This window comes from Octodon degus, unplaced genomic scaffold (assembly GCF_000260255.1).
Source record: "Octodon degus isolate 3935 unplaced genomic scaffold, OctDeg1.0 scaffold00151, whole genome shotgun sequence".
Classification (NCBI taxonomy): Eukaryota; Metazoa; Chordata; class Mammalia; order Rodentia; family Octodontidae; genus Octodon; species Octodon degus.
Window position 1 is genome coordinate 5,781,254 of NW_004524727.1, and position 27,640 is coordinate 5,808,893.

General features: G+C 50.8%; 1 protein-coding gene across 2 annotated transcripts in view; it reads right to left on the reverse strand.

Annotated features, from left to right (window-relative positions):
- Positions 1–12,066: 12,066 nt before the first annotated feature.
- Positions 12,067–27,640, reverse strand: part of Nbas (neuroblastoma amplified sequence) — a 244,270-nt gene continuing 228,696 nt past the window's right edge. For both annotated transcript variants that reach the window (XM_023702419.1, XM_023702418.1), the window contains exons 49-52: positions 19,295–19,434; positions 18,092–18,236; positions 15,836–15,964; positions 12,067–12,412 (exon numbers count right to left, since the gene is read on the reverse strand). In XM_023702419.1, the coding sequence (XP_023558187.1) occupies positions 12,143–12,412; positions 15,836–15,964; positions 18,092–18,236; positions 19,295–19,434 (684 nt within the window). In that variant the 3' untranslated portion in view covers positions 12,067–12,142. The remainder of the gene's footprint in view (positions 12,413–15,835; positions 15,965–18,091; positions 18,237–19,294; positions 19,435–27,640) is intronic.

Here is a 27,640-nt window from a genome sequence, read left to right on the forward strand (position 1 = left end):
CGTGGAGAGGAACCTTTCCAGGCCCCGCCCCTGGAACCACCCCTCCTACCAGGCCGGCCTCCTAAGCTTCCATCGTCTAATCATCTTCCACAGGTCCTGTCTCTACACGCATATAGCTTTGGAGACATCCAGATCTAAACCATGATGCTTGCCTGGGGAAAATGCCTTTCCTGCCGACTCCTTTCATCACTTTGACAGTCGCAGAGCCTTGCTCAGTACCTGGGCTGGTGCAAGGAGAATCTGACCCTGTCCCCTCTGAGCAAAGCTCCTCCAAGCCCAGCACTTCCGGCATGGACTGCTTTGCAGACAGCGTCCAAGCCGAAGAGTAGAGGTACTCAGGGTCTTGCTGAAACTCAGATAAAAAGTGCTAAGATGTTGCTTCTCCTTGGAATAAAAGAAACATAAAATTAACAGTGAGCAACACTGCATTTCCAGTGCTGCACAGCCATCTCTACTCCACCCGAGTGGTCCCATGGTCGCCACTTGGGAGGCAGTCCCTTGTCATTCTCAGCCAGCTACCTCTGGCAGGATTCCTCTGTTCCAGGCCTTTCCTACAAATGCTTCCATAGAATATGGGACCCTTGTGTGGCTTCCTCCCTGCAGCACACATGGCAGGACTTATCCATGTTGGGGCTTGCATCATACTCCATCCATTTCTGTGGCAGCTTAGTATCCCACCCTAGGGCAGAAGGTACCAGTTCTGTGTGATTGTTCACCAGCTGATGGGCCTTTGGGTACCACACTGCTTTTCCGTGGGGAATGTTGGTTGATGATTTGCTTACTGAAGAGTCACGTTACACAGGGCACAGAGGGAGGGGGGCAAGGACCAAACATCTGAAAATCAGAAAGTAGAGCACACAGGGCTCTTCCCAGGTGCAGAGCAGCTCGGGCTGTGCAGGCCAGGTTGGTCTCAGACCATCCCCCACAGTACTCGGAGAGCTCTCATTCCCTCCTCTGGGCAGGTGAGGACCAGGGACTCAGAGGGGAGCCGCCAGGCAGGGCCAGTCTCTTCGACAGGCTGAGCTGCAGTCCTCATCCTCAGCGGCAAAGCTCTTCCCCAAGCGGGAAACCTTTATGACTAGATAGCAGGAGAGCTGTACCCAAGGTGACCATCTTCCTGCAGCGGGCCGCCCACCTTCGGCCACGCCCACTCCAGGCCACACCCCAGGCCTCACCCTCCTTACAGGTCACACCCATCCCGTGGTTAGACCTCTTTAAGGAACATGCCCATAGCACAATCACGTGCCTCCTGTGGTCACGCCCACCCGCGTGCCCTCCGCTCCCCCACACTTGAACACCTTCGGTTCTGCATCTTCCTCATTTCCCAACACATACTCTCTAAGAAGAGGGACGGGTTAGAGCAGAACACGCTAGCACACTCAGGTGTGTCTGTTTCCTGTTTTATTGCTTTAAACTTTATATTTCTAGCCCATGCCTGTAAATCCAGCACTCTGGGAGTCTGAAGCAGGAGGATCCAAAATTTAAGCCCAGTTAAAGCAACACAGCACTTTAGTAAAACCTTGTCTGGGTTCAGTCCACATTAACACACACACACACACACACACACACACACACACATTTTTTACTTTGATTGATAGCATGATATATACTATATGGTATTCCATACATGTAATTTACAAAACATAGAATGTATATATTGTGCTTCACATCCTAGGAGGTTTTGAAACAAGCACTCCATAGCAATCCAGTATGTGTTCTTTGGATTCTCTAACCTCTGGATTCACAGGTCAAGTGCAGAATCTGACAGTTGTTGAGCAATAGAAATTTCCTCAGGCGCTCAGTGTATATATTTTAATTTATAGTTTCCCAAGATCTTTCCAGTCTCTGTATATGTAATTTCCTATTATTGAAAAATATGAATGCTTAATTTAATTATTACAGTAAAAGCCACAGTGCCACGAATCCCCTAGAAATCCTCCCTCACTTTGAGCACACTCCCTGTCGTCCTTGCCACTTCCTGCAGCAGCTCTGGAGCCCTTTCCTGAGGGGCTTTAGCTGTGCTGTCCTGCTGCCTCTGTGTCCTGAATGGATTAAAAATGTTTCCCTTTCCTGGTCATTGTGACTTGGAGGAGCAGTCAGAGGTCACGTGGTGCCAGACAAGGTGACTAAGGCGATTGGGACGCAGCTTCGCGTTTTTTTCTGAGCTGCCTTTCCTTTCAAAGGCGCATGGTGGCAGCAGTCAAAGTGTTCTTGATCCCACTTGGAAAAGATCCTCAGGTTTACAGTACTCCGAACTTTACAAGTTTAAGTGGAAAATCCTGGTAACCCCTTGCGTGGTTAATGGCAGCCTCGGTGCTATGCAGGCCACGGGAGGAGGACTTAACCTCACAGCTCTGGAACTGGAGTCTCTTTCTCGTCACACAGAAATGTCCCTTTACTCCAGAAACTGCTGTCCTGGCTCTAACGTCAGCCGCAGTGCCGGACTCTGTCCCGTCCACCACCATCACCCCACCCGCAGCTCGTCACTCCGGGAGGCGCACGGGAGTCCCTGACCTGGCCTGAGCAGGGAACGTCGAGGGTCACAGAGCGAGGCGGGAGGGCTCCCAGGTGGGATCCCCGCTGTCCTCAGCCCAGTCTAGGATGACCATATCGCTGTCCTGAAAACAGAAAGCCAACCGCACCCCGCAGGTCGAGGGCGGGCCTGAGGACAGAGGGCACGGTGTATAAGTGACCAGAGTACCTGATCGCCCACCGCGTGTAAACGCGCCCGGGCACAGTTGTCGGGCGGAGCCCAAGCCTGGTCGGGGACAGGTCGCCCGCCTGTGGGAAACAGGTGTTTCTCACAGGTGAACAAAGGACCGAAAGACAGTGTTTTGATTGGTCCTACCCATGTGTAAATGAAGGGTGAAGAATAGTGCCTTCTGATTGGTCCTGCAGACAGCGCCAGATTCAAATGAGGACAGGTGCCCCGAAAAGCGCTCAGAGTCTGAGCCTGGGGTCCAGTCGGGTCCCCTGGGTACACACGCCCCGATCCATCCCGAAACACCCTCAGCAGAGCGCGGTGCCGAGGGTGGCTGTCCCGGGCGGCTGCCGTGGACGCCACCTACAGCCTGGCCGAAGGTGACGAGGCAACATCTGGGGCCACACCTGGGCGGCTCTGCCGTCGCCCAGGGCGCCTTGGACCTCAGCTTTGCCGCAGCGTCGGACCAGAGCACTTCCTCGCTGATTGCTCAGGCTCGGACACCGCGGCGCTGTGCGCAGGCACCGGACCGACGAATAGGCGAGAGAATGTAAGCGCTGACAGGCACGCAGCTCTGGACGGCGAAGACAGCGCGGGCGCGAGCGTGGGAAGCAGAGGAAAGGCCCAGAAGGAGAGAGGCGTCTTGTTTTCTACTCGCCTCTGAAGAGTCACACTCCTGTCACAGTGCTGAATTTTTTGATTTCCTGTTTGCTTCTTGAAGGTGGGAGGCCCAGCAGCTAACGCCCCTTCGGCTCCCTTGGGGACCCCAAGGGGGACCGCGTCTGTTTGCAAAGGCCACCAGAAAGGAGGGCAGCAGCTGCCCTCAGCCCTCAAGGGATACAGAAAAGAGTGGGACCTGTTGGGAGCCAGCCCAGCACCCCAATGCTCCTGAGGCCTTTCCACCTGCCTCCTCCGAAGCTCGAAGCTCTGAGCGTAACCACCCTGAGATGTCTTCAGAGTAGGTGATATAGTATCTTTTATTTTTTTAATTCGAAGGTCGTAAATGTGATTTTAATGAGTTACTTTTCTCTCTCTCTCTCTCTCTCTCTCTCTCTCTCTCTCTCTCTCTCTCTCTCTCCCCCACACACACACACTCTATTTGGGGTCTGTTTGTTCATTTTTCATTTGCTTTTTGAGGCAGGTTAGCCCCGGTAAGTCTCAAACTCACCATCCTCCTGCCTCAGCCTCCCAAGCACTGGGATTATAGGCAGGCACCACTGTGCCAGGCTCGGATCTGGCTTTAATTTACTGAGATTTGTGTGTGTGGCCCAGCCACCAGTGCTGTTACCCCGGGTGAAGTCCCCCGTCAGTGCTCCAACCCCAGCCTGGGAGGAGGCTTCGTGGGTGACCGCAGCGTCAAGCAGAAGCCACCAGGCATTCTGCCTTTCTGTGCCAGAGTCACCAGCCTTCTTGTCCCCCAAAAGTTCAAAGTGACATAGAGTGGGACAGTCCTTGCACATGCCTGACCCACACGGCCCTGCAGCATAAGGTACACAAAGGTGTGGAGTGTTCACAAGGCCAAGTCACCCAGTGTGGAGATGGGCCCACACCCTGGCGCTGCCCTCCGCTGACCTCACAGAGGCATCTAACCTCGCAGCGCTCAGGCTCTTCTTCATTTGCAAATAAATTGATTATCTGCCTCCTGGGGTTGTGTTCAAGGTTCTATAAAATTCCACACAGAAAATAATTAGATAAATGTAAAGACTTTTAAATGAGGGTGGAGGATTACTTCTAAATTTCAGAAATATCCTAAGTAATCTAGAGAGAGACAGTGCAGGCTGGGACCCTGAACTGCTACTTTAAGTGTGACAGAGAGGCAGCTGCAAGAAATCCAGAAAGGGAATGAAGGTGCACACACAGTATGGGGAATGTTTAACTTACTAGATCATTACAATAGAAGACACATTGTCAAGCATAATGGGCCACGTGCCTTTTAAACGAGAGGGAAGATTTTTGAGTATGTTTGTTTTTTGAAACAGGGTCAGTGTATAACCCAGGATATCCTCAGTATCTCAGCGACCTTCCTGCCCCCTTCCTGAGTGCTGCCATGACAGGTGTTTATATTTTGACTATTCTGAGGCAGATTAGTGGCAGCATGTCTTTTGCTATAATAAATGCTTTTATTTAAACATTTGCCATATTTGATGATTAACCCATTTATATGAACTGCAGTCAATGTTATGGCACGGAGGTGTGCTGTCTCGGATGGCCTTATGCATTTGTATGGGGTGGACACCGGGGATTGAACTTGGGACCTTGCACTTGCTAGGCAGGTGCTGCTGCCGCTGCTGCGCTATATCCCTGGCCCTACATTCGTATTAAGGCTGCAAATATCAAGAGGATGTTTCTCAGGGACTCGGGTGTATCACCACCCCAGGAAGACCTGAGGAATCTGACTACAGAGCAGATGCAAAGGACGAAGCATTTAGGAGTTTGACAGAAGTGAGCTACTACTTCTAGTGTGATCTAGCTTGGTCTCATTTCTTTACAAAATATTGCTTTTAGGGCAAATGTTCCTCCTGGAATTCTTTTTGGTGAAACGAGTGTCTCTGCCCTCCTTCCTCCATGACCCTCCCTCCTCCTCTCTTCTTTCCTTCCTTCCTCCAAGCTCAGGGCCTCTACCTTAAATTTTCTCAACCAAAGTCAGTGTTTTCAGAATGCCCCTGGAGATCAAGATTATACCTCTCTCTCCTCCTCCTCTCCTCCTCCTCCTCTTCCTTTCTCTCTCTCTCTCTCTCTCTCTCTCTCTCTCTCTCTCTCTCTCTCTTTCTCTCTCTCTGCTGGCGACCCCCAGTGGGCAGGCCCCCAGCGGGCAGCAGGCCAGCCACAGAACGAGGCGTATTGAGGTGCAGGACTAGGTGCCCTAGCCCAGGAATGCCCGCCAGATGGCAGCAGATCTGGGTGGACTCGCAGAGTTGGGCTGAAGCTGTTCACCAGCTCTCTCTACTGGGCTCCAAGAAGGGAATGCTGGGGCTGGGGAGATACCTCAGTAGAATAAGCACTTGCCTGGCAAGCACAAGGGCCTGAGTTTAATCCCCAGTTCCACAAAAAATACCCCCCAAAAAGAGGGGAGTGCTCACCCCTTCATCTGCCTCACCCCTTCATCTGCTGCTCATCCCCATCTGACGGGCCAAGGCCTTGCCATTCCACCTTAAATCATTTCAGTTAGCATCCAGGAGGCTGAGGCAGGAGGATCATGAGATCAAAGTCACCTGAGCTACATAGCAAGGCCCTCCAACTGAAGCTGGGGAGACAAGGAACATGTGGACTGTAGAACGGCCTGCCCAGTTTTGAGCCAAAACCAAGCCATCTCCTGTGTCACACTATCATTTGCTGATAAAGGCAAACCCAGCTTCTCTTTCACAGTAGAGGCTGTTAGCATGCTCAGGCAAACTACAGAAACTACATTTTACTCTGCAATGCAGTTCCCCCAGCAGGCAGGGCCAGAGGACGCCAGGGCAGTGTCTATACAGAACATCACCCATGCAGGTGCCAATCTGTAGGGGTGACATTGAAAAGAGCTTCCCTGAAAACAGCCTATGGCTCTAAATTCCATCCCCATCACTCTGGGGTCAAAGACTTGCTCAACAACAGCATGAGCCATGGCACCTACAATCACAAAACTTGTACCGCAGAATAAACCCAGAGTCGCCCTCCATCCCTGACCGTGTCCAGAACAGCGCTTCTGAAATGATGGGTCTTACAGGGCCATCCCATCCCCACCCAGCTAGGGCCATTGAGGCTGTGAATGCAAAAACTTCGGGACCTAGGGGCCAGCACAGAACGCGTGATGCTCCTGACACAGGCATGGCAGCTTCTGCCAGAGACTTGGGTGACAGCTGAGCTCAGTCACCTCCTGCAGGTGCTTCTCATAGAACCCAGTAGGTGCTTGCTGTGACACCGTGTGCTGAGCCGCAGCCATAGGAAGGATCAGGTCCTGTACGAGCAACAAGTACTAGCTCTGCTCGGCACACAGCAAGCATCACAGGACGTTTCACTGCCACTGACAGATGGCGAGCCAGACATACTGGCGCTGCATGGCACATGTGCTTCCAGACCCTGTTAAGGTGAGGCCAGACTCCACAGGAGCCAGGTCTCTGCCCTGCTGATAGATTCTGAGTTTGATTCTAATGATTAGAAGAAAAGCATGATCAAATAAATATTCATCCTGCCTATGCTCAACAAGGACTGATTGATTGATTGGGCAATATTAAGGATTTAACCCAGGTCGTTCACACCAACCTGCATCCCCAGCCCTTTGAGTCCGTGTCTCGATGAATTGTTCACGTTGGCCTAGAATTTAGGAACTTCCTGTCTCAGTGTCCTCAGTGCTGGAATCACAGTTCTACACCATCACACTCAGAAAGCCCTGTTATTTTCATTATACAGCTTTACACAATTTGGAAGTTTCCAGGGCCACATGTAGGTCCTTAGAACAAAAATGCACAGATGTGAGTATGCGGTAGACCCTCCTCAGTGGGCGGGGCCGTAGGCTCAGAAGTGAGGCTCCACTCAGGAGCCCCAGGGCCAGTGTCAGAGCCTGGCCATCTGGGTTCCAGGGCCCCAGAGTTCTAGCTGAGTCTGCCAAACTTAGCAATTTAGAACGAACTTGTTTCAGAAAAAATAAAAAAGAGCTGAGATGCAGCTCCATGTGAAGGGCTTGGATTCAATCCCCAACTCTTTTGAAAAAAGGAGGGGGATGCATGAAGTAGATACTATATTTGAGACTCCAAGAGTATGAGATAATTCTTTCATTTATTCACTTTTCCATTTCCTTATTTGACAATTTATTTACTCATTTATTTTTGAGACAAGGTCTCATTCTGTAGCCCAGGCTGGCCTTGAACTTGCAGCAATCTTCCCACCTCAGCCTCCCAAGGGCTGGCAGCATCTCTGGTGAACACAACACTGTCCTGTGTGCTAGGAAGGCAGAGACACTACCAGGCCATCCTGGCTCAGGGCAAGGTGGCCATGAAGATCCCAACGGCCAACAGCCTGGTCCTGTACAATGGTACTGCTCCTAACTGCATTCCCAAGCAAGCTATGAACTGCCCCTGCCTTCATTTCTCCATTTGTGCAGTGGGTGACCTCCATCCTCATTTCACGGCTTGTACTAAGGAGGAAAAGGACTTAGGTATGTAAGCCCTACCTCAGGCACCAGAGCTTAGCATGTGCTAAATGTAACACGTGCTCCAGTGAACCAACGAAGGGCATGGTGCACCACAGCTGTGACCAGGAAGTGCGGTGAGCAGTTTAATGAAAATGAACTTGTTACAGTAAAAGACACAGGGCCATGAATTCCCTCAGAATCCTCCCCTGGCTTCAAACACACTCATCCCATCGTCCTTTCCACTTCCTGCAGCAGCTCTGGAGTCCTCTTTCAGGAGGGTCTTTAGCTATCCTGGCTGCCTTCATTTCCTGAATGAATTAAAAAAACACCTCTCTCCCATGGCCATTCTGACCCAAGGGAAGAGCCAGAATCACACAGCACCACAGCTGGTGACTAAAGCAAACGAGGGCACAGTATCATGTTTTATGAGCTGCCTTTCCATGGGAAGACTCTGAATAGCAGCATTCACTGTATTTTTTATCCCATCTGGAAAGACCCTTAGGAAAAGACTCCACAGCTGCTGTAGTAACTGGCAAGGGCAACAGGATGTGTTCAAAGGGGAGGAGTTTTGAGGGGACTCCTGGCCATGCCACCTCCTGCAGCACATTCAGCCCAGACACTGTATTACATTTTCTTTATCTAAACATTCACTGTGCATTTTAAGAAATGGAGTGGGGTGGGTGCCCTCCAACAGCAGAGCTGGGGCCACGCAGAGGGTGTAGGTTGGACCCATCCTGGCCAGGCCCAGCAGGGAGCCCCATGTCACTGTGAGCCACTCACTCAGTGGGGGCATAACTGCAAAGCAGGGACAAGATCTGGGCCTGTGCTGGGCCAGACACATTCTGCCCTCAGGGAGCAAGCCGCTGGCTCCTGCTGCATCCTCTGGCAGAAGGTCTTCCAGGGCCCACAGGGACCCCCCCCCCCAACCTCTCAATGGCCCTCGGTGACAGGTGCGCATGCAGGGACCGTAGGCTGTCCTTGAGTATGTGCCACTGATGTTCACATCTCCGGCCCTCTCCCATTGCTGGGCACAGCACCCAATACCCACAACTCAGAGGATGAAAAATGCAATTTGGCTCATGGTTACAGCTGGTTCAGTCCATGGTGGAGGCTCGTAGGCAAAAACATCTTGGTGGAGGGGCCTAGTGGGGGAGAGCTGCTCACTTCATGGCGAACTGGGGCAGAGAGAGAAGGGAAAGAAGGGAGCAGGGGACAAGAATGCACCCTTCAGGTCATACCCCGGTGACCTCCTCCAGCCAGGTCCTGCCTCCTGCAGCCCTTACATCATCCATGAGGGACCCACTAAGCAGCACAGCACCCATGATCCATTACCTTCCAAAGCTGCAGCTCTGAACACAGGCGTCTCTGGGGGACATCTAGGTCTACACTGTAACCCTGGCCAAGGAAACCACCTGTTCTGGATGGCACCAGGCAGAGCTGGCCATGTGCACTCATGAAAAGTTACGTGCAGGATAGGATGCTGCACATAGTACTTCTGCCTGAGTCCCCAGGGCCTGAACTAAATTTCACAATAAACATCTACACCCTGAAGCCCAAACCCAGGATGCCATGGATCCTAGGCCAAGAGCTTTGCTGCAGTCTGTGCCCAGCGTGGGGAGCACGGCTCTAATGTGCCTTCCCTTAGAGAAGGTGCACCTGCTGGGCTGAGCACAACGAGACGAGTCCCAGGCCTACACATGCACAGCTTGGGCAGCACGGGTGGCCATACCCTCCATCCTATACCCAGGAGCAGCACTCGTCCCCACACTGCACAGGAGCAGCTTCCAGCCCAGGCCCACACTGCCTGGCCCTGCGTTGTTCAGCCCAGAATCCCTCTGGTGGGTCCTACAGTACCATGCAGGCCAGGGTGGGGCTGCTCACTGCAGGCAGAGGCCTCTTTTCCACTTGAGCAAAATGTGCTTCTGCCCTGGGGAGGAGAGCTGATCTTTGCTTGTCCCCAACTAAGCCAAAGTCCAGTGGCGAACAGCAGGGTGCAAGAGGATCAAGGAGCAACAGGAGGGAGGGAGAGAGGGGTTCAGGAGTCACACTGGAAAGGCTGCCCCCATCCAGCCTGGCTACAATGGGCCCTGTGATCTCCTTCCTCCATCTATTATCTTGGTTTTTGATAGTGGGGATTGAACCTAGGGCATTTGCACTGAGTTCCATCCTCAGATATTTTTTAATTTTTTTTGTTGTTGTTGTTGTTTTGTTCTGTTTTTTTTTGTGGGGAGATAGGCCTAAGTTACTGTGTTGCCCAAGGATGGGCTGGAACTTGTGATCTTCCAGCCTCTCAGAGGGCTGAGATTACAGCTGTGCCCCATGCACTGCCTGTCTCACATTTAAGATGAAGATGTGTTCTGAGCATCCAGGGCTGAGACTGAATGTTTGCAGAAAGAGCATGAACCACAAACCTTGTCCCAAGACTGGGGTGGTGGAGACCAGGCCCACAGAAGCTGGGGGCCTGTGAGGCCTTGTGCCTCATCCCAGACCCGTGGGGCCATCTCATAAGTGGAGGGCCCTGAGGACCTTGCTGACCATGGGGTGGGGAGCAGCTCCAGGCTGCCCCTCTGATAAAGCCTGGGCACATGGCTGATAGTCAGGGTGGGGCTGTGTTGCCATAGCAACTGTGCAGAGGCTCCAGGAAGCTTTTTGCTCCTTTTCAGCAGCAAGAAAGGTAGCACAGCAGGAGGTCACCTGAGAATACCATCTCTGCTGCCCTCACCTCTCCTGCCCCAACCAGCCTTTGCTGTTCTCACTCCCTGTTGCTATTTTCTCACAGGTCTCTGAGCCCCAGCCCTGCCCCTCACCCAGTTCTGATGGCAGGGACAACTCCCCCTCCCTGCTACATGGCCCAGCTATGACCATATACTGCGGGCTGCAGTGGCCACGTGCCCTCTGGACAGATTCATCTGCAGATGGAGACACACAGAGCAGGCTGGCTGGTAAAGAGAGAGAGCGGGTGCAGGGACCCTGTGCCTCTAATCCTACCACTCTGGAAGGCTGAGGCAGGAGGACTGCCATAAAAAGCTCACAAAGAAGGGACATGGAGACACCCAAAGCAGCCACCCAGGGCAAGCTGTGGCACGAAATGACTTTTGGTAAAGGCCAGGGATCAGCCAGAGCTGTGAAGAGTATCTCGGAAGGCTGGGCCAGTGGCCCTTAAATGTTCCTCCTCTGACTCTAGCAGACAGTCCCCAAGGATGCATCTCTTCCCAGGCACTGCCTGGCTGGAGCTGGCCAGGTGCACTGGGCACACTGAGCTGCTGGGCGTTGGGTGGGGGGTTAGCATGTCTGGCACCTGTGTCAGACCACCCAGGCTGAGCAGAGCTTCTCTCTGGTTTTCCTTCTTGTGTTCGCAGTGCTGGGCCTGAGCCATGGCCTTGGCTCTAGCTACATCCCAGACCTTTTTGACTTTCCTGAAACAGTTCCCAGCAAGTCACTAAATTGCACAGGCTGGACTCAAACCTGCAGTCCTTCTGCCTCAGCCTCCCGAGGGTGCTGGGAACACTCGGGTGCACCAACACCCAGCTCAGATCTTTCTTTTTTTCTAAAAGGGAGCATTGTTTCTCTAGGTCAGATGATAAAACTCCCACTTAATAAGTTAACACCACAGCATTCAGATAACTTCTCTTTTGCCTTCAAGATCTTGGCTACAGTGAACCCTTACTTAACAACGCAATCTGCTCCTGAGGATGCGTTGCAACTCAAGTTGGTTGTAAATCAAGACTATGCTTCCCATAAGAAATAACAGAAATACCCATGTGTTCCACACCTCCCCAAAGCACCCCTTAAAGAACCTCCTCATGATAAAAAAAAAGTTGTACAACATGCACGATTTACCAGCAACACCAGTAATGTTCCAATGTATTCCTTTGATCCTGCCCTGCAACGAGCTATATCGGCAGCTCTTTTTATTTTTAGAAGGTATCTCCCTAAACTGCCCAGGCTAAGCTAGAACTTGGAATCCTCCTGCCTCAGCTCCATTGAGTGCAGGGATTACAGGTGTGACTACCACGTCTACTTCTCTAACATGAGACTTGAACCCAGGTGCAGCCTCCCTCCTCCCCACAAGGGCTGCCAGTCCTCACCCTCTCCCTTGCACTCAGCCCACCACCGCACATTCCATTTTCTGCAGTGCATCTTGAAATCTTTGTTATCTGTATTCTAGCCAGGGGACAGAAGCAAAAAGAAAACAAGCAAATGTCTCAGTTACCAGGAGTGCAACGCTCATGGAGCAAGGTCAGGAGACTGGCTGGACGCTGGCAGGTGCTTGGCTTTATTTGCAATGCTGGGAACAGAGACCCTCAGCAGAGCAGCCTGAGTCTCCTCCCTCACCCCCATGGCTGCCCAGCACCCAGGGCGGCACGGAAAGTCCTCAGAGCCTGGTGTGTCCCCCGCGTGGCCAGCAGGAGCGACCCAGCCTCCGCCTCGTGGCCAGCCTCCCACAGTTGTGCAGCCAGCTGCTCTGCATCCCAGTGGTCCTGTGCTGCCAGCAGGTGGTGGACCAGGCACGGGTAGAAGGGGGTAGGGACACAGGGCACCAGCAGCCCGGTGTCCAGAAGTAGGGACAGCAGCTCAGGATCACAGCTGGAGTCATCCACCTACAAGACACAGAGGGGCAGCTGTGAGCAGTATCTGTGCAATCCCACCCTGCCGCTGCCCCACTGCACACCAGGAGAGCCAGACCTCGTGAGGAACCTCCTTCCTCAGCCTCCCAGAGGGCATGGGACACCACACCAAAGGCTTCTTTGCAGTATAAGGAGACATCTCCCCCATAAGAACCTGAGTCACTTGCCTGGCAAATGCAAGGGCCTGAGTTCAATCCCCGGTTCCGCCAAAAAAAATAAAAAAAATGCTTATTCAGTGGAATAAACACTTGCCTGGCAAGAACCTGAGTCACTGAGAGAGGAGGCAGGTGCCCCCCAGCTCTGCAGCGCCAGGCAGAAAGCCGGGGAGCTAACTGCGTCAGGTCAGTCTGGACCCCGAAGCCTGCTGCTGGTAACCACATCCAGCACCTCAGGGCTCTGATTCTTTAAACCTCATTCTTGCTGGAGTGCAGATCCACAGGGAATAAAATCTCCCCTGAATGAGAGAACTCCTACTCTGCTAAGAAAGAATGTATCCTGCAGCCACTGACCAAACAAGGTGACTGCAGAGGCCACCAATCGTCCCAGCTGAAGCCTCCAGAACTTGGTGCCAGCCCGACTCTGACAGTGTCTGAGGCCCTTGGGCTTGTGCAGTCCGGGGCTGCCTCTGTCTAGTGTGGGTCCCACAGCCCTGTGTGGCTCATGCACTGCCTGTGCTCTGTAAGGAGCCAAGCCCACACCGCTCAGTATCAGGGGTCCTTGTGTATACCTGGTGCTGTGAGGCAGCTCACAGCAGCTTCTGCCACCTTGATCACAGCAACCTTGGAACCACTGCCACCACCACCTTGCAGAGACAGCCAGCTCACCACTGTGCCCACCAACTGAGTGTGGTGCAAGTCCTGGATGAGTGGAGAGCTGACCAGGATTATGGCAGCTGCGTGGTGGCTGAGAACAGGAGCCCTGCATCTGTACTGGCTGTAATTTTCTGTGTGAAGTTTCTTGGTTTTAACTCTCAGAAACTGCCTCGCAATTTGCCCTGCATCGGCTTGCAGGTCTGTGACAAGCAGGGAGCAAATCCAGAGGCCTGGCTGGTCGAGTCCCTCAATCATACCCCACACTGAGCACAGTCTGCAGGTGGGATGAGGAGACAGGCTCTGGGGAGGAAGGTGACTTCCCAGCCCAGCTCCTTCAGAGGACAGCTGGTGACCTTGTTAAGACAGTGGCTCGGCTCTAGGTCCTGTCCCGGAGACAGGAGACTTCGAGTGGAGGAGACAAGGCTTTGAGGGCTGCACCGCACCAAGCAGGTACACAGGGCTCTCTCAGGCTCACACGCAGTGCAGCACCTGTCACCCTTGGAGCCAGGGTTTCTTCTAGTGTCGGCCATCACACCAGAAATAAACGCAGCTCCGCAGGCCAGGGGAGAAAATCTATTCACACAAAGTGCTCCTGTCTTCCAAGCCATTACATGTTATCTGCCTAATTCCCTTCTCAACAATAGGTAATGAACCCTCTCTGAATTAAATCTTTGATTTTATGGATCTGCACCAAGCTAAGAGTAATTACAGTAACCAGGAAAGCAGTCATGGAAATTACTTGAAAGGAAGCACTGGGTGTGATTTCAAGGTTTACCTTAGGACTGCTATTTGCCTTATCTTTATAGACACAATTACTTAATTGAATTATTAAAATATGAGCCACAGTGGCTAGTGCATTCTCAGGACAAGGAGAAGGCCTGCAGGTGATGCACTGGCTTCTGTGGATACAATGGTCAGGTTGCATTTTTTTTTCAGCAAGTCCAGAGACCAGACTTAGGTCACCTAATTTACAATTTGACAGCAAAGTGACAGAGGCATTGAGGACCTGGACTTGGCTGCCTCTGGGATGGCTACCAACCTGGACTCGAGCCCTGCACCAGGCCAGTCCCGCATGGTGGCCTCTCCCCTGGGCACACAGGCAGCAGGGTGCTTCTTTCCTCTTCCCTCACCCCAGGGGTCCCCCTGAGACCCACTTACTACACAGGGAGGCAGAAGAGGGGAAAGAAAGGGCCAGGGAGATGGTTCAGTGGAATAAGCGTTTCCCTGACAAGCGCAAGGGCCTGAGTTCAATCCCTGAAAGGAAGAGGGGAGAGGCCACTCCTGCACCTGGAGGGTCCCCAGGCCCTGACTGCACTCAGCTGATCAGCACTGCGGGCACCTGCCCTCCGCAAGCAGCCCAGGGCAAGCAGACTGCTCTGCAGCAGCAACTCCAGAAAACTGCTTCGGAGTTCACATTCAGATTCTCACCACCCAAACAAAGCTAGTTCCCGGTGAGGCTGCAAAGTAAGTAAGGATGCACTGCTTGCATGAGCAGCTACTGTGCTCAGGTATTGACAGTTACTGTGCCTGTTTTTTCAGAGGGTCTCGCTATGTAGAGTGACGACTCTCACCTTCATGGCTCTCCCTGAAAAAGAGCCATCATCTCCACTTTGTGCAAACCTGGTCCTATTTCCATGCACTGACATTGCCTTTATCTCCTTGGTTGACTTTAAGCAATGCAAAAGGTCTAGCCAAGGTGCCTAGGGGTAGTCTCTGAAGGAACAGGGCAGTGTTGTCCCACCTGTAGCTCCCAAGAAGCATGTGTGAGCTAGGCTGGGCAGCCACACTGTACCTGGAGGTAAGAGGCTACAACTTCTCAGGGCATAGAAGATTCACACCTCAGGGCTGACGCACCAACCCAAGACATTAGACACTACCCTGAGTTGTGTCGTGCAGATTACTCCTGCATCTCTCCCTGCATAGTGCAGAGGTGATTTCAGGCCTCCTACCGAGCCCAGTGGGGCTGAGGATTTGGCTCAGCAGTAGCATGCTTGCTTAGCAAGCTGGAAGCCCTGGGTTCAGTCCTCGGCACCAAAAACAAAAAATAATCCTCCCCTAAAAAACAATATAACCAAAAAAATACAGTAAAATAAAAAAGACCCAAACCAAACAAGGTCACTACCGAGCCCAGGCCTCAGCACTTGTGCACTTCCCACCGCTCAAGCTGTTCCCCTGGTCACGAATTAGTGAAACTTGGGTTTGGGCCTGGGCCAAGGCCTCTGTTTCAGGAGCTCACATTCTAGCTGCCCCCCTGCACCCCATAACTATAACTATGCCTTAATGTCTTCATTTTTGCCATGCATTTTACCAAAAGTAGTAGACTGGAATTAATAAAAGTCCAATGTTTCCATGAGATTACAAATGAGGGTTTTTCTGGACCATGATGAGGTCTAGAAGGGCCTCCTACAGTGCATCAGACTGGCCTTGAACTCACAGCGATCCTCCTGCCTCAGCCTCCCTTCCGAGTGCTGGATGACAGGCGTGCACCACCACTGTGGGCAAAGCTGTTGTCCTGAGAAGGTCAGAGCCCAGCCACGCCCTGGAAAGAAGACAGCCCCCAGCAAGCGTGTCCACCCCTCCCTACCTGCGTGACAGCGGTGACCTGCTCCAGTGCCAGGGAATGCAGTTCAGGCTCCGGGTGCTCCAGCAACAGCTTTAGGGAGGGCAACAGCAGTCCCTGGTCACGCAGCAGCAGGCACAGCTCCTTCATGCCCTGAAAGACACAGCAGGGTCAGCAGGCAGCACCTCCACGCTGGCACGCCCTGGCTGTGCTCTGTGTAACACATACTCACAACCACACCACACTCACTTCAGGCCATGAAGAGTGTATGGCTTAGAATTCACTTGCCTAGATGCCCGAGCGCTGGTCTCCGAAAAGTGGCCAAAGCCCTACACTGCTTTCTGTTGTGCCTGCACAGGTGTGTGTGAGAATCGCTGTTAACAGACACAACCCCAGCAGGCCAGAGGACAAGTAAGCAAAGCTCTTAGCACTGTGAGTGACTGTGGCTGGCAGCTGGGAGCAGTCACGCATGGAAACGGAGGAACGCACCAGACAACATATCTCCAAGATGTTCACACTTCTGGTGTCAGGGCGTGTGCCCGAGACATCCCACTGGTGGCATGGAGCAGTAAAAATCCATGGTTCTCCACAGGGCCACCTCAACTTTATTCACTGCTTTATATTACTGAGACAGAATCTGTTGTTGGACAACAGGCTTTTTAAAAAGGTAACAAATGATAGTTCTCTGCAGCAAAAGTAACAAAAACACGGTGCACATTATAAACATCAAAATATAAAAGATTGAGGCTTATTTTGCATAGCTGGACTGACCATCTGGGGCACCCAGCCTTGGTGGGAACACAGATAGCACCAGGACCCAGGACACACGACGGGCCTGGCGAGGCTGGATAGTGGCTCTCAGCTGTCACGGGGCATGGCTTGCTCCTGTGCTACTCCACCCGCAGCAGGAGAATGAACAATTCAAATGCACACTATCTCCAATAATCCCTTCACGTTACTATAAAGCAAAGATAAAATGACCCGAGCAGCGGCCCACCAAGGGCTCGGGATGATGTGCTCACTGCAGTCCCCCACGTTGCCATCCTCACTTCCCCCAGCTCGGCTGCCCTGGCGCAGCCCTTTCAGGGATTGGAGCAGTGAGATCAGCACCAGGTACATCCATGCATAGAGTGCTACTCCCCCACAGGGACTGGGAGACAGGCTTGCTCTTCACAGGGGACACAAAACCTGCCTCGAGCACTTGGGAGGATAAAATGAGCTTACAAGCATGGCTCTCTGGACTGGCTGCAACATCTGACTTCCTTCTTGTGACCACGACCACCTCCTCCCTCCTCCTCCTCTTCTTCTTCCTCCTCCTCCTCCTCTAGCTTTCTCTTTTATTTTCTGGTACTGGAGATTAAACCCAGGGCTTGTTGCACCCCAGCTCTTTTTACTTCTTGAGACAAGATCTCCCGAAGGCACTCAGTTGCCCAAGCTGGCCTGAAACTTGCAACCCACCTGCCTCAGCCTCCAAGATCACAGGCACTGCTAGCAGACTCTTCTGGGGGCCCAGAGTGGAAGTGCAGAGACCTGTGTGCCCACAGAAGCACCTGCACCAGCTCCGTCCACCACTGCAGGCTCAGCCACAACCTGCCAGGCACCTGTGCACCTGCTGTCTTTATTACTGGTTTTTTTTTTTTTTTTTTTTTTAATTTTCAGTCCCAGGGCTGGAGTTTGGTGTCGTGTGTACTCAAGACCTTGAATACCCAGCCCCAACTGTATGTTTAATTTTAGCTTCACAGCACCGCCTGTATGGGCACTCTCCCTTTCTCTGAAGTGGATTCGTCACTACCTATCCTTTAAGACAAGGCATAAAAGAGGCACAGGGCACCCCACACAGAACCGCTTTTGAGGTAAAGATGCTGCTGCTGCTGCTCGGAACAAAGAGAACCTAAACTACTTGCACACAGCTCCCTCTCAGAGCCCTCGTGTCTGCTCACTTACTTCCACTACCTGTGGTTTGTAATGTGTATTTTTCTGCAATGTGTGATCTTTAAACTCAGCATCGCACTGGGTGACCTTGGGTCCCTTGAGAGGTGTCAGGGAAGGGTTCTGTGTCCCACAGAGGTTTAAAGGACAGGCAGAGCTGGGTGGGCCCAGGACGCAAACTCCCCTGCTGCAGAGCTCTGCTGGGAGCAGCCCACAGGGCCTCGCATGGCTCTCCTTTGCTGCCTGATACCTGGCAGGCCTTCACTGGCCTTGGCTTGACCTGGGTGCCATCACACAGCCCTGTGTGGCAGACTGCTGCCTGGCCAGCTCTGCCAGGCCCGGCCCACTTACCTCAGTGGGCAGCGCCTGCTCAGTGTGGACCAGCGAGCGGCACATCCTCAGGACCTCATTCCCCACAGCCTCCTTGCCCTGAGGTGAGCACCAGGTCAGCATTGCAGTCGCCAGTCTCAGCCACGGGCTCCTGGTCACACCAGCCCTGATGGGAAGGCACAGGGTTAGCATTCTCACCCCTTCTAAGAGGCTTTACAGCAGAAAAAGGTCCACCCTGTGTACAAACAAGGCTGTGGAATTAAGCATTCCTCGAGGCTGAGTGGGTGCTCTCTCTGGGCCGAACCACAGTGCAGGGGTCAACAGCAGCATGCTGGTGTCAGGAAGCAGCCCCATGCTGGGTAGCCCGGGTGACTTAGCCTCTGATTCTGGGGACTCCACCAAGCAGGTTTAACACCAGATACATCTTGCTATTTATTACACAAATCTTGGCTCTGAGCTGGGCGTGGTGGTGCCTGCCTGGAATCCCAGCACTCTGGAAGGCTGTGGAAGCAGGACTGCAAGTTGGAGCCCAGCCTGGGCAATTTAGAGGCTAAACATGTGGCAAGGGTTCAGCTTAAGAAAAAAGGAAACCACAAGCGAAGCTGGCCAAGGTCTGCAGGGAGAAAGAAACCTCTTTCTGAAATTTTGAGGAAGAAAAGAAATCAATGCTAGTTCATTCCACTTTTGTCTTTTGAAGAAAAAGTCTTACATGTTGCCCAGGCTGGCCCTAAGTGACCCTCAAGCCTTGGCCTCACCAGGAGCAGGCCCACAGGCACGTACCACCAGACCCCTTCTGCCAGGCCAAGGAGGCTTCTTTCTCATGTTTATTTTTTTTTTTTATTCTTTTGAGGCAGGATCTTGCTGTGTAGTACAGGCTGGCCTTGAACTCACCATATGGCTTAGGCTGGCCTTGTATGTGCGATCTTCCTGCCTTAGTCTCCTGAAGGCTGAGCTGACAGCCTTCAGCCCCCCCATTGTCTGTTTATTCCCGTTTTGTCTCTGCTGAGGATGGGGCCCAGGCTCACACAGCACCTGCTGTTGCACCCCCAGTGCAGCCCCGAGTGTTCAGCTGGTGCTACTGGCAGGAGGAACCCAGGGCTCTGTGCTCCTGAGCTCTCAGCCCTGTCCCCACAGTGAAGCCCGGCCAAGGCTTCCTGAAGACACTATGTTCTCAGAAGCAAGGCCCCCACCAAGGCCCTTGGCTTGTTCTCCTTTGATGCTCACGAGTGCTCGCACTGCAGAGGGGGCCAGGCCTGCAAGAGCAGGGCCAGATGCTGAAACTCGGCCTCCGAGCGGCTGTGCTCCAGGAGTTCTGTGAACAGGGCAGAGCGTTGCTCCCCACTCTGGACGTCAGCAGCAGCCACCTGTGAGAGGAAGGCACACCAAGATGAAGAGGCCTGAGTGGGTCCAGGAGAACCCACACACGATCACTCGGATTAGACATCATTCTGAAAATGTTTATGATGTGCTGTGGGGAAATTTAGCAACATAAACAAAGTAAAAAACAACTGCTCTAGTGCGGATGTTGTTTGTTACACATAGGTTCGAGTCTGGGCGTGCAGCCCTTGCATGGCATGCAGACAAGGGAGGAGCACTGGGGGCAGTGTCTGGGGCTCCGCACTCGCAGGCACCCTGGAATGGACGGCGTGACCTCAGTCTCCCCATTGGCCTCTTCCTGATGCCCATACCCCCGCCAGGGTGGACACAGCCAAGAGGGCCTCATCAGAGATGGACCAGTGCCAGCACTGCACCTGAGCCTCCACAGCCAGCTCGCCACACCTCTTGTTATACGGTGAGCTTGCCTGAGGTATCTCGCTATTGTAGCCACACACACCTTCAAAAGATCCAGGTCTATGTTTACAGCAGCACGAGATAGCCTGAATGCCCATCAACAGGCCCACGGGTAAAGAAAATGTGGTGTTTACACACCATGGAGCACTACTCTGCCATGAAGAAGGATAAACTGGGGTCATCTGTAAGAAAAGGGATGCACCTCAAGTGCTTAACTAAGTAAGAGAAACAAGACGAAGTATCACATAGTTGGTTACATGAGAAATGCTAAGTATATGTAAAAGGCAAAATAAAAGACAACAGGGAAATGGATCTTTCTCAACTGGGAAGGGGCAAAGAGATGGAGCAGGGATGGGCACAAGAGATGGAAAAGGCATCAGGCTGCGTGATGTGTGTGCACCATAGATGAGTAAGTACTTCTAAAAATCTTAAAAATCTAGATCTAACTCAATGTCAAACAAGTATATTAAAAATAATTACCAAACTACAGAAAGGCTTTTAACTTTACCAAAATAAAGTCAAATTAAAAAATCCAACTTCCACATAATTGGCTTAACAGTATTCAACACATCATGTTAAAATATGGAATTATTTTATTTGATATTGGAACATTTTACCATACTCCACACCAAGTGAACTTTTAAAAGTTGGAATCTAAAATTAGTTTCTAATTTTCATTAGAAAATTGCTAGCTAGCGACCAAGGCCAGTGTCTAGTTGTTCCTCTCAAAGTCTCACACACTCACGGAGGCTTCCAGATTTTGCGGTTAATTTGTGATCTAATACTGGGATTATGGGTGGGAGTACTACACCAGCGGGGGGGGGGGGGAATAATCTGCATACAAATGTGAGGGGAGAGAGGCTTGCTAGCTGCTTCAGCCTCTGTTCCTCCCTTTGCTCTTTGCTGCCGCCATCAATGGCTGCCCTCTGCCATGTGCAGCTCTGCCTTGGAGCCAGCTGAGTATGGACTGAAACCTCCACTAACTATAAGCTAAATAAAATAAGCCTTTCCTTCCTTATTTTTGGATGTTGGGTATTCTGTCCCAGCAATAAGGAAAAAGTAACTAAGACACTAGTCTACATGTTGCCTAGAAACTTTTCCTAATTGGAAATCGGAGATTTTACTAAAGTGCATGTGTTAGATGTTTTTGCTATAAATCAAAGTATCTTCCCTCACATTTCCATTTCTAGAGAGCCAAGTACAGAATACTCATTTTCTTCTGTGCAGCAAATGATTTTCCTCTGCACTGTGATCCTAACATGAATTGCGTCTCTGGCACTCCTCTACATTTTACATTAGAAAGCAGTGCTTCATGTAAAGGTGAACCAGGATGCTTTTCCTCACTGCAACCTCTGACAGTCTCAGTATCTGGTACATAGACATTCACCCCAAGGCAGAACCTGTGCTAATCCAATGGATACAAACACTTGGATGCCACCGTGGCAGGGTCAAGGGCACGGTATGATATGCTAAACACTCTGCACCAGTGCCTGCCTCCAAACATCTAATCTACAGCCATCCTGGTGCTGGTCCTGGGAAGCCACTACACAAACACGCTGTGGAGTCACTGGTCACTGTGGTCTCAAGGTGACTGCTGTCTACCTGACCCCAAGGAGCCACAGCTCTGCTTACTCCAGAGTGAAGAGAAGGAGGAGGACGACAATGAGGAGGAGGGCCTACCGTGCTGTTGCACCTCACTAGTGACCTCATTTACACAGAGAAAATGGACCAGTGCCCCTATAGTAGGGTTCAAAAGTGGCAATGGCACAGAATGACAATCAGGTAGGATATTTTGGCACCTAACCCTTCAGGCATAAATGTCATGAGTGAAGGCTCTGCACCCCAGTGTGGCAGCCACCAGCAGGAGGGCCCAAATGGACTGGTGCCAGTGCTTTAGCCGTGTTGTCACACCTACCATCAGCATAACCGCACCTGTTTCCTCAGTCCACATGGCACGGAGGCTGCTAGGATCCACCAGCATTCCCAGCTGAGAGGTGATGCTGGGGTCTGAGCCCAGCACTGTGCAGCCATGTGCTCACTCCCTCGATGACGGCAGCCTCAGCTGCCTCACACATGGGGCCTATAGCTAAAGTCTCTGGGAAATATTCCCACCTCTGCCTGACAACAGCTCATCAGGTAACACAAGCTGAGCAGCAGTGACACGGCCAGCTCTGTACTGAGACCATGACCAATGTGGGAGGCAGAAGACACCACTCCAACTCTGTCTTCTCACACCCACTCATGCTTGGTCCTGCAAAGCCCTTGGAGGAGAAGGGGATTCGGAATGCACTGCATGGGTCCAGCACCATCCAAGTGCCAGTGCTGAGTCTGTTTCCCTGGAAACCTGAAGGAAATGCAGCCCAGGGCCAGGAGCAGAGGCCCTGGGCCTGGACAGCACCAGGCTGGTGCTCCAGTTCTATGACACCCCAAGGTTGTCAGTGACAGGCAATGACTGCACTGACACGAGAGGAGGATGTGCAGGAATGAGTGTGGGCACACACACATGTCCAGGCTCCCCTGCAGCCCATGTAGGGCTGAGGGTAGAGCTGAAAGCAAAGAACTCCAGTCAGTCGGTGCCTTCTGGAGCTTGCAGGCCCAGCAAGTACAGAGGCTCAGGGAAGAGAGGGACCAAGTTTCACACTCAAGTCTGGAAACATGGCTTGGGCCTCACCTCCTCAGGAGCTGACCAGTTGGCCACAAGTCACTGCCAGCAAAGCCCAGCAGACAAACACAGCTCTACACATGGAAAGGCCCAGGCCCTCCACAGAGGTCTCCAGCACCACCCACCTGCACACATGCTATGGCAGTCAGCCTGCCTCATCAGTGCAGGGACGTGTGCACAGCTCAGGGGTCTTGGCCATGCCATGCAAGGGTGACCTTGGCGAGGTTTCAAAGATTTATTATTCATTTATTCACCAATTTCTTAAAGACTGTCTCTGAGATCCCTATTTTCAAGGAATTTATATTACCATGGAAGAAAAAAGATAACATATAATGGACAGGAGAATTGGTAAAAGAAAATTAACAGATAGTGGGAAGTAATTTGTAGAAAACTGGGACAGTAATAAAATAGATTATGTCATTTTAGATGAGGAGACACTTAAACAAAAATCTAAGGAATTCTAGACATCTATTTCCTTTCCTATAAAACACAGCTAACAAAGTGAAGGGTTATTTTCTTTTTAATTTGAGACAGGGACTCACTATGTAGCCCAGAAACACTGCCTTAGCTTCCTGAGAACTGGGATTAGAGGGGTGAGCCATCACACCTGGCAGAACTGGGGGACTTTCAGAAGTCTCTTCTCTTCCAGGACTAAGTGACTTCATAGTCACTGTCAGGTATATCGTGTGTGTGCCCACACAATCTTAACATCAAACATTTTTCTATCTTTTTTGCATAAGTCATCATGCCCATGAGTTTTAAGCAACAGCAAATTATTTCTAAGGAACTAAACTCCACTGTGCATACTGAACTTTTTGTACTCTCCTCAAGCTCTGACTGGCTGAGGCGCGCACTTTGTCAATGTTTTGTCAAACAAATAAAGCAGCTGTCTGACCAGAGGCTTCCGAGCCTGGGCCCACGCAAACCAGTGAGCCACATGGCTCCACCTGGGGTGGAGGGCTGTCTTCCTCTCCACTCTCAGACCCAGGGGAACCCCAAAGGCAAGACTAAGGCATACATTCCCTTTCACAGAAGACTGGGATCCACAGTGGGGTGCCAAGGTATACAAGTTTTCAATGGACTCATCAGTACTTCAGCCCATATTTTTTATGCACCAGTTAACTAGAAAATTACGAAGGGTGAACAGCCCAGATGACTACACCAAAGGGTTTGCACAACAGTCTCTTTCCCCGACTGTGGGCACCACCCTCCAGTCTTCCCCAGCTCAGCCTGGTGCTCAGTCCAGTGCTGGGAAATTTTCAGGATGGGAACGACATTCTCCTACTTTTGAAAAATTAGGGTGTCTGGATGTTTAATTCTGCTAACAAACCTCGAGAACACGGGAGCCTGCTGCCTCTCTGCGAAGCTCATGAGTCCTGCAGCAGCTGGCTGGCGGCCCAGCCTGGGGTGATCTGCTGTGCATGTTGATGGCACCAGGAGGATAATTAAATATGAAGTCCTAAGAGGATTTCCTGCCAAGGGGAAGGCAGCAGGCCCACACTTCACACTTCTGGTGACTGAACATTATAGCATCATTATCTGTTCAGATCTCTGGACAGCAGGAACCCGTGTCTGCCCTGAATAATACCAAAGTCTATAACTAAAGAGGCAGCAGGAGAAGGTGCTGAAAGAGACCAGGGACAGCTCTGTGGGCTCCTGGCACTGGGCAGAGGGTGAGTGCGTGCTGGGAGGAGACCCTCTGCGTCTCTCACTCAAGGTCCCCATCCTCTGGACAAAGCCTCCACCACTGCAGGCACTTTCCTCAGGAACCTGCAGCTACAGCACCAGTGGAGATGCAGAGATACCAACCTCCAGCACCCTGATCTCTGCACTGCTTAGAGAAATGTTTTAGAAAACAATAATCTAAGACATCAGCTGAACTACATGACTGTGAAACCCTAGGAGTTGTTGGTGCCTGCATTCTGAAACCTCAATTTTCTTATGATTATATCTAAATATCCTTAAAATAAGTGTGTCTCCAATCACTTTCAAAATAAGCTCACCGTCAGAGATTCGGCTAGTTAAGAGGTAGACATATCTTCTTAGTTTCCCTTTCCAGAACTACAACTTTTAAAGACATTTGTCTTAGAGTCCTAGCTCAGGCCCGGTGAGCATGTGGGAGAGCTTCCCTGTGCCAGCGGGAACTATTGGTCCCAGCCCAGGGGCAGCGTGGGTGAGACTCTCTTCCACCCCCTTTGGGACGCCCCACCACCACTCCGTGGCACCTCCCCCACACCACCTACCCAGTAGGAATTTCTGCTGCTTTCCAGTAACACCCAGACCCAGTCCTACCCCAGGTCCCCTGAGTGTGTGGGACAGCTTCCGGGTACCCTGCGCCAGCGGGACCTACTGGACCCAGCCCAGATGCAGTGTGGGTGAGACTCTCTTCCACCGCCTTGGGACACCCTCCACCACTCCGCAAGACCTCCCCTACCCCGCCTACCCAATAGGAACTTCTGCCGCGTTCTGGGAGGCCCCAGATCCAGTCCTAGCTCAAGCCTGGTGAGTGTGTGGGAGACCTTCCAGCTGCCCTGTGCTGGCGTGACCTACTGGTCCCAGCCCAGGCAGAGCGTGTGTGACACCATCTTTCATCCTCTTGGGATGCCCCCCAACACTCCGTAGTACCCCCCCACACACACACCCGGCCCACAGAGTAGGAATTTCTGTCGCGTTCCGGGAACCTCCAGATCCAGTCCTAGTCCAGGCCCGGTGAGTGTGTGGGAGAGCTGCCTCTCCCCCCTACTCCATCTTTTCCCCTCCAGACTCAGCTCAGGCCTGGCATACAGGCCAGGGGTAAAACCCTGCAACTGCAATCCCTGCAGAGAATGTAGGGGACAGAACCACCCAGCTAGTCCAGGAGCAGAACATCTTGCCAGAGGGGTACAACAGGTTTACCCCGAAAGGCAGCAGCAGTAAGGAGCTGAGCAGAGCAGCCAGACCCAAGCCAGGCATAGCTGGATAAACCCAAACTTTGTAGATCTGCACCTGAACTTCAGTAGGTGCTAAGGTAATAACTGCCACAAAGATCTACAATAAATGTCAGAAGACAGTGCTACACAAAATGACAACGAGAAGGAGCAAAATGCAATCTCAGAACCCAAGCCCACCCATAACAAGTGCAGAGGACACTAATATAGCACAAACTGGGAATCACACAGCAGAAAGCAATGAATCAACAGCTTCTGAAATAAAGAAACAGCTGCAGAAAGGTACAGAGGAACTCAGATTGGAAATGAAAAAAGAAATCCCTCAATTAATAACATCTGCAGTAAAGAATCAAATGCAGAAACATATGGAGGAAACACAATGCCTACCCACAACAAGTGCAGAGGACACTAGCTCAGCACGAATGTATGAATTAATAGTGTTGACAGTAAATAAGTAACAGCAGAAAGTCACAGAGGAACCCAGAGCGGAATTCTTTTCTACTAGCTCAGCTCAAATGTACGAATTAATAGTGTCGATAGTAAATAAGCAACAGCAGAAAGTTATAGAGGAAATCAGAGCTGAATTCTTTTCTGATATAAAAAAAGAATTCTCAGAACTCATACCATCTGAAGTAAAGAAGCAACTACAGAAATGGAGGAAACTCAATCTGAAAAAAGCACTGCAGTAAAAGAATTTATAAATGCTTCTAAAGAAGACATTGATTAAAAAAAATAGAGGAGATTAGAAAAATGACAGATACCTTGAATAAGCAATAAAGGAAAGAAATAGATCGCATGAAGCAGAGTCAAAGAGTTATAGAAGAAATTAATATTTAAATCACAAGCTTGCAAAACCATTTAAGTGAAAGTGAAGACAGAGTTTCAGATATGGAAGACACAGGTGTAGCTAGTGAAAAGGTAAGAAAGGATCTCTTAAAAACGAGGATGCAGGAAAAAATAATCCATCACCTGCAAGATGATGCAAAGATGAACAATGTGAGACTAATAGGCATCAATGAGAAAGAAGGAGTCAACACAAATGACATTACCAAAATATGGCCAGAGTTAAGAGCAGAAAACTTCCCAAATATGAGGAAACAATCTGACATTCAGGTAACCGAAGCATACACAATGCCAAGTAACCTCAACCCAATTAAAAACACACCAAGACATATAATAGTCAAGATCCCAGAAATTCAGCACAAGAATAATATACTGAAAGCTGCTAGAGAAAAGAAGCAGATCACATTCAAAGGAAAAACCATCAGAAATACAGCCGACTTCTCTTCACAAACCATGAAGGCAAGAAGAGCAAGGAGCAGAGTAATCCAAGTCCTCTATGAAAACAAATTCCAGCGCAGACTACTCTATCCTGCAAAACTCTCTTTCAAGTTTGATGGAGAAGTGAAATACTTTCATGACAAAGAAAAGCTAAAGAATTTCATGATGACAAAGCCAACACTACACAGGCTCCTGAAAGAAGTTCTAGAGAGGGACCAAAATGATCACAATTCCACGAAAGAGATCAGAAGCAACCAACTAAATAGGGCAAGAAATTAAACACAGGAGAAAAAGGAGTAAACGACAACAGGTAAATAACATGGCAACTGTAAGTCAATACATCTCAATTCTAACCATCAATGTAAACGGACTCAATTCACCAATTAAGAGAAATAGACTGGCACAGTGGATTAGGAAACAAAATCCAACAATATGCTGTATACTAGAAACACATTTAATTCATAAAGACATTCATAGGCTGAAAGTCAAAGGATGGAACACAATACTACATGCCCTAGCACCTCAGAAAAAAAGCAGGGGTAGCAATCCTATTCTCAGACAATCTCAACTTCAAACCAAGAATGATCAAGCGAAATAAAGAAGGGCACTATATACTGGTTAGGGGAAAAATTCAAGAGGAAGAGGTAACACTCATAAATATGTATGCAACAAACACGGGAACATCCAACTATATAAAGCAAATCTTAATAGACATGAAAAATCTAATATCCAATACCACAATCTTAACAGGAGACCTTAACACCCTTATACCCAAAATATAGGTCAACCAGACAAAAACTTAGCAAAAAAAAAAAAATAACAGAACTGAACCAGAGCTTGAAACAAATGGACTTGGTGGACATATACAGAGTGTTCCACCCAAACACAGCTGAATACACATTTTTCTCA